This window comes from Malus sylvestris, chromosome 12, assembly GCF_916048215.2.
Source record: "Malus sylvestris chromosome 12, drMalSylv7.2, whole genome shotgun sequence".
Taxonomy (NCBI): domain Eukaryota; kingdom Viridiplantae; phylum Streptophyta; class Magnoliopsida; order Rosales; family Rosaceae; genus Malus; species Malus sylvestris.
The window spans coordinates 6,820,441-6,827,049 of record NC_062271.1 but is presented as its reverse complement, the minus strand read 5'-3'; the positions used below and the strand labels follow the sequence as shown (position 1 = coordinate 6,827,049).

The following is a 6,609-nucleotide window of genomic DNA, read 5'->3' as shown; positions in this document are numbered from 1 at the left end:
AATAGCAGCAAAACAATATTTTCCACCCAATCTAATTACACAGGCTCTAACTCAAAAGTAGAAGAGCATATGTATACACCAAATATTAGTCTACTGAATCTTTATGCAGAAAAAGATAATACATATCATATTAATCACAAGATTACCAGTTCCTTAAAATGATAAAAAAACATAACTGCAAATACACAATTTGCATTCAATTTGATTTTCATTGGTGTTATATGTCGAAAGTCATTCAATGATGCCAAATAAAATTTTATAATTCTATATCTCAATTAAAATTGGCCGATCAAGATTTCAAAGAGACAATATTGACCGATTGAATAACTCTACCCTTACAACAACCCTATATGTATATCCCGGTATATAACCAATCTTAATACTGAATAACAAAAGGACCCTGTGAGTTGTGACAATTTACTCTTGACTTATATTTTTACAAACTTCTATATGAGTTTCACTTATAATATAAAATTCCTACAAGTAAAAACATCGTCACTTTTATTTGTTTAAAACCCTAGAAATTTCTTTGCAATCCAAGGTCAGTTCCGGCTAAACCATTATGCCTATTATTGCTTTAATTTTAATACTATCAATTTGAATTCAAGAGCAAAAACCTTAGGCTCTGATACCACATGTAAGACTAAACTTATCATAAATATAAGTTAAGAGATTAAGCTCATGAACCACAAATTTATACAAGTATTAAAATCATAATTCGATAAACACAATGACAAACTAACCCGTAAAAATAATAGAAGAAGAAGCCAAAGTAGACTAACAATAGGTCTTAGTTCAATATTGAGCGTATATTTTGTGAGAGCAATGACCACTATTTATAATAGATTAATCCTAATAATTCACCTATTAGAATCACCATAGGATACCAACTATGAATCCAAACATATTATGAATGCATCAGCAAAATAAACTTCCAGTCTCACAAGGACTATGATAATCTGAATTAAATCCTACAAGAATTAGGATAGTTTTAAGCTTTCTAGCAAGACTTTTCTATGTCCATTGAAACATTACGACCAACCATAATATTCAGTTTCATACTCATATTCTAACATTAGGACCATGAGCCCGTCAAATAATTTTGCAAAAATTATAACCAACCGAAAAGAGACACATGAATATTTGAATGGATAATGCACTCCAACCGGATTTTATCAATAAATAGATCAAGTCAATAACAAATTCATACAAGAATACAGGGCAATATATTAGAATGTACTATTACCTCTAGCAGAATTTGCATCCACAAATTATTGCTTTTATTGAAAATTATGAAAAATACTCAACGCGTGCTTTAAAATCTAAGTGAAGAAAGCTCATTTCATCCAAAATCTTCCTTCCACCTATTGTTTTTATTTATTTATTTATTTTTTTTTTTTTTTGAGTTTTCTTTGAACAACAAAAGTTGATACGCAAAAAAGTAGGAAGACCAACAACGATCAATCCTCAAAGATCAAACGCAACAGCAACCATGGCACATTGTTGTGATATAGCAATACTAGGACTAGCGTGACGTAGCTAGATCTCGACCCACTAGACCACAACGCACCACAAACCCACCAGGCCGCGATGCACCAAGTATAGGGTCGCACCGACCAACGACCTAAGCTTTGGCACATCACAAATCACAACCTGCTTATTACATCCAAACGCCCAGTGAACGAGTTTGTTTGGGCCCGCTTAGTTCCACCCCCTTCTAATAGATTGTGTCATATTATGTTATGCCTTATTTAAATGTGTCGTGTCCATGTTGGTGCTCATGTCAAACAATTCTTTTGACATTTAAGGATGGAAAGAATCAATTAGTATCAAACACGTCACTCATGAGATTTAAACTTAAAACTCCTCACTTATAAGTAAAAAGTAATATCAATAGACCATAGGGCATTCAATGTGTGGTGTTAAGGCTTCCTAGTTGGCATAATTTCGCATTTCGGACTCTACTTCACAACATTCCAACATTTGTCTTTATGAATGCTTTGTTGTTGTTATGAAGATTGAACCACATTTGTGCTTGTAGTTGTTGAAAAAAAGAATTGTGAGACAAAATAATTGTAATTGTTGAAAGAAAAAAAACCTAATGATCCAAATAATAACATGTTAATTACATTTGAAATTTATGAAGATTTTTGTGAGGGCTTCTTGCCAAGATTTCAACTCTTGCCTTGAATCTTCTCGACAAATTTTGTATGAATATTCTTCCACATTTGTTGCACCGTTGTCTCATTTTCCGTGATAGGGTCATGAGTAACACGCACCCAACCCTCAAGTAAAGCAACGTCTTCTGCGATCGACCAAATTGGCTTTTGACTCTTTTTTTTTTTGGGAAAAAAAATTGGAAAGTGGAAAATAATTAATATACAAGATTGTAGTAAAAAAAATGTGCAAAGTGTCCCAACAGTAACATTTTCAAATTTTTTTTCCATTGGAAATTCAACAGCCCATACCAACCCACATCAACGAGCCGTTCGGGCTTTGCTGTTAGTCTATTGCAGTGGGGCCCACCACTGCAGTTGTTGTCGGTCTCTTGTCGTTTTGGCGCATGTTACACACGTCTAATAGAAAAAAAAATAAAAAAAGTGGCTAGCACCAGCCTTACCGCTGACGTAAGGCCGAGCTTATCTTGCTCGGGCTTTTGGACGGGCAGTGGCCCACCACTTGCCCTTATCAATTTAAGTTGGTGAGAGCAAGTCCAGCCATTGGACTTGGACGAGGGACAGGCCCCATGTGGGAGCCCGAGGGCCAGTCAATCCAATTCCAGCGTTGAAGGGCCCGAGTGAGGGTGGGAGCCCGAGCTCAAGGCCCGTGGAAAATCGACAGGCCTGTGGCCCGAGCCCAGTGACGTCAGCGTGACGCAAGGGCTGGGTCCGACCCTTTTTTTTTATTTTTTTTGTGTCAGGCGCGTGCCCCTCACTCGCGAGTGGGGGCGCGTCGCCCGACAAGATTTCAGGCGCAAGTGGCCGCGTCAGTGACCGTTGGGAAGCCACGTGGCTTAAAAAAAAAAAAGCTGATTTAATATCAACCGTTCGATCTGAGATCAACGGTTGATATTAATCTGCTTTATAAATTTAAAAAAAAAAGAAAAAATAGTTTTAAAATTAAGAAAAGTTACTGTTGTGACACGTGGCACAATCTGGAGTGTTGGAATTCAAATTTTTTAAATCCAACGGTAGAGATTAATTATTTGAATAAAAATTTTAAAAAAAATGTAAAAAATCCGAAAAAAATGTAAAAAATCTGAAAAAAAAATTGTAAAAATTTGTTTTTACTTTTCTATAAATACCACTTCTTCTCCATCTACCTTACACCACAATTTCATATTTTCTCAACTACTTTCAATTAAATTCCTATCTTTCTCTCAAAGTTTCAATCCAATTTTTTTCCACAAAATGGCTACTGATGCAGGTTCGAATTGGTCGCTTCTTGAAGATGTTGCGTTGTGCACTAGCTGGGTTGAAGTTACTCATAATTCCCTTACGGGTAATGAGATGCAATTGCGAGAAATGTGGAGTTTAATTCATACCAAATTTGTTGAGCAAATGAGTGGGAAAAGAACCAAAGAATCGATATCCAATTGTTGGAAAATACTTAGTCATTCCTTTACTACGTGGAGAGATGCCTTGACACAAGCTAGTAATAATGTTCGAAGTGGGGCAAATTATGCGGATGAGGTAAGAATATATTATAATTATTTGTTTGTATTATTATTTTGTTACCTAATTTGATTATAATTATTTGTTTGTTTCATTTATTTGTTACCTAATTGTTTGTATTATTTCTTTGTTTGCCATATTTATTTGTGACCTAATTTCATTATTATTATTTGTTTGTATTATTTATTTGTGACCTAATAATTTCATTATTATTATTTGTTTGTATTATTTATTTGTGACCTAATAATTTCATTATTATTATTTGTTTGTATTATTTAATTGTTACCTAATAATTTCATTATTATTCATTTGTTTGTATTATTTATTTGTGACCTAATAATTTCATTATTATTATTTGTTTGTATTATTTATTTGTGACCTAATAATTTCATTATTATTATTTGTTTGTATTATTTAATTGTTACCTAATAATTTCATTATTATTCATTTGTTTGTATTATTTATTTGTTACCTAATAATTTCATTATTATTATTTGTTTGTATTATTTATTTGTGACCTAATAATTTCATTATTATTATTTGTTTGTATTATTTAATTGTTACCTAATAATTTCATTATTATTCATTTGTTTGTATTATTTATTTGTGACCTAATAATTTCATTATTATTATTTGTTTGTATTATTTATTTGTGACCTAATAATTTCATTATTATTATTTGTTTGTATTATTTAATTGTTACCTAATAATTTCATTATTATTCATTTGTTTGTATTATTTATTTGTTACCTAATAATTTCATTATTATTATTTGTTTGTATTATTTATTTGTGACCTAATAATTTCATTATTATTATTTGTTTGTATTATTTAATTGTTACCTAATAATTTCATTATTATTCATTTGTTTGTATTATTTATTTGTTACCTAATAATTTCATTATTAATCATTTGTAGCAACTTCAAGCACAAGCATGGTATGGTGCCAAAATCAAATCAAGAAACAAATCATTCACCCGGTGGGAATGTTGGAATATTGTTAAAGATTGTCCTAAATTCAAAGTTGTGCCTGTTGGTCCAGAAGTATGCATGAATAGCATCCCTCTACACAGCACCCCTCCACACTCTACACCCGATCATGGCCCCCATGATGATGAAGAAGATGGAGAAGAAGTGCCTGAAACGCCCATTCCTGAACAAGCGTCGGGGTCGACCCGTTATCCAATTAGGCCTCTAGGTAAGAAGGCTTCAAAGAGGAAAGGGAGTGCTTCCAAGAATGATTATGGAAAGTACATGCAAGAACTTGCTCGTCAAGGTGAATTGACGTTGGCGCGGGAATTGGCGAAATATGAAGCTGACAAGGCTAGAGATGAGGCAAAAGCTGCAGCTATTGAACAAGCATTTCAAGCTGAACAGAGGGAAAGAGAGCTACTTAGGCAAGAAAGGGAGTTGCTTAGAGAAGAAAGAATTGCACAACGAGATCGTGACATTATGAACACGCGTTTAGAAGGGATGTCTCCAAATTCTAAATATTTTTGGCAGTCGGAGAAGCGAGATGTGATGCAAAGGAGGCGTGCAAGAGAAGCGAGATCAAGACAAGATGGTCCTAGCACAACAAGACAAGATGATCCTAGCACCACAGATTGGTTAAGTGGTGAGGAATAGGGTACTTTTGTAATCGGAGCCCATAGTTTTCCAATCACTTTGGGTTGTAATTTATTATTTATGTTGTTTCCATGTAATCGGAATAGGGTACTTATGTAATTTATTATTTATGTTGTTTCCATTTTATTGAAGTTAGTACTTTATTAAAAGTGAGAGTACATGTATTTAATTTCGTAATATATTTATCCTAATAAAATTGCATAAACATACCAAACAATTCACACCAAATAAAATTACATAAACATACGAAATAATAAAAAACTCACTACAAAAAACACACCAAATAAAATTACATAAACACACCAAACAATTCACAACAAATAAAATTACATAAACATACGAAATAATAAAAAACTCACTACAAAAAACACACCAAATAAAATTACATAAACACACCAAACAATTCACACCAAATAAAATTACATAAACACACCAAATAAAATTACATAAACACACCAAACAATTCACACCAAATAAAATTACATAAACACACCAAATACAAACAAACATACTAAATAAACTTAAGTATCTTCAGCTTGTTTCAATGCCCACTGGTGCTCTATCAAGTCAATTTGTCGATCAATGTGCATAGATGACCTTTGAAGTGCAGTATATCGTTGAATGACCCTTTCATTGTAACGTCCATCCCTTTCTAATGGGTCGTGTTGCACGGGTTCTTCGGTGGCATCATGCGCAAAATATATCCGTGTTCTTGAATTGTTCATCGTGTCTGCCTCTGGCTCATATTCATCAACCGCATCATAATCGAACTCATCTTCCACAATCATGTTGTGAAAAATGACGCACCTCATCATGATGGATCGAAGTGACTCTACATCGAACATTCTGGCAGCACCCCTGACGATCGCCCAACGAGCTTGAAGGATACCAAAACAACGCTCCACATCCTTCCTGCACCCCTCTTGACAGGTTGCAAAGTGTTTTTCCTTTGCACTTCGTGGACGTGGCACTGTTTTGACAAATGTTTCCCACCGTGGGTAAATGCCGTCAGCTAGGTAGTATGCCCCTTCGTACCTACGTCCGTTGACGACGTACGTGACTTTTGGTGCCTTTCCTTGCAGGACGTCGTTGAACACTGGGGATTGGGCAAGGACGTTGAGATCATTTTGAGCCCCCGGAACCCCGAAAAAGGCGTGCCATATCCATGTATCAAAAGATGCCACTGCCTCCAAAATGATAGATTTTGATCCTTTTTTGTCCCCATATGCGCCTTGCCATGCACTTGGACAGTTTTTCCACGTCCAGTGCATACAATCGATGCTTCCTATCATCCCAGGAAAACCTCGCA

General features: G+C 34.5%; 1 protein-coding gene across 1 annotated transcript; it reads left to right on the top strand.

Annotated features, from left to right (window-relative positions):
• Positions 1-3,614: 3,614 nt before the first annotated feature.
• LOC126592679 (uncharacterized) lies at positions 3,615-5,449 on the top strand. Its single transcript, XM_050258436.1, has 2 exons — positions 3,615-3,692; positions 4,593-5,449. The coding sequence occupies exon 2, from the start codon at positions 4,725-4,727 to the stop codon at positions 5,298-5,300; it is 576 nt and encodes a 191-aa protein (XP_050114393.1). The 5' UTR covers positions 3,615-3,692; positions 4,593-4,724; the 3' UTR covers positions 5,301-5,449.
• Positions 5,450-6,609: the final 1,160 nt, after the last annotated feature.

Bases quoted from the DNA above. Each gene is read 5' to 3' on its own strand.
- LOC126592679 (XM_050258436.1), top strand. From the start codon at position 4,725: ATGAATAGCATCCCTCTACACAGCACCCCTCCACACTCTACACCCGAT.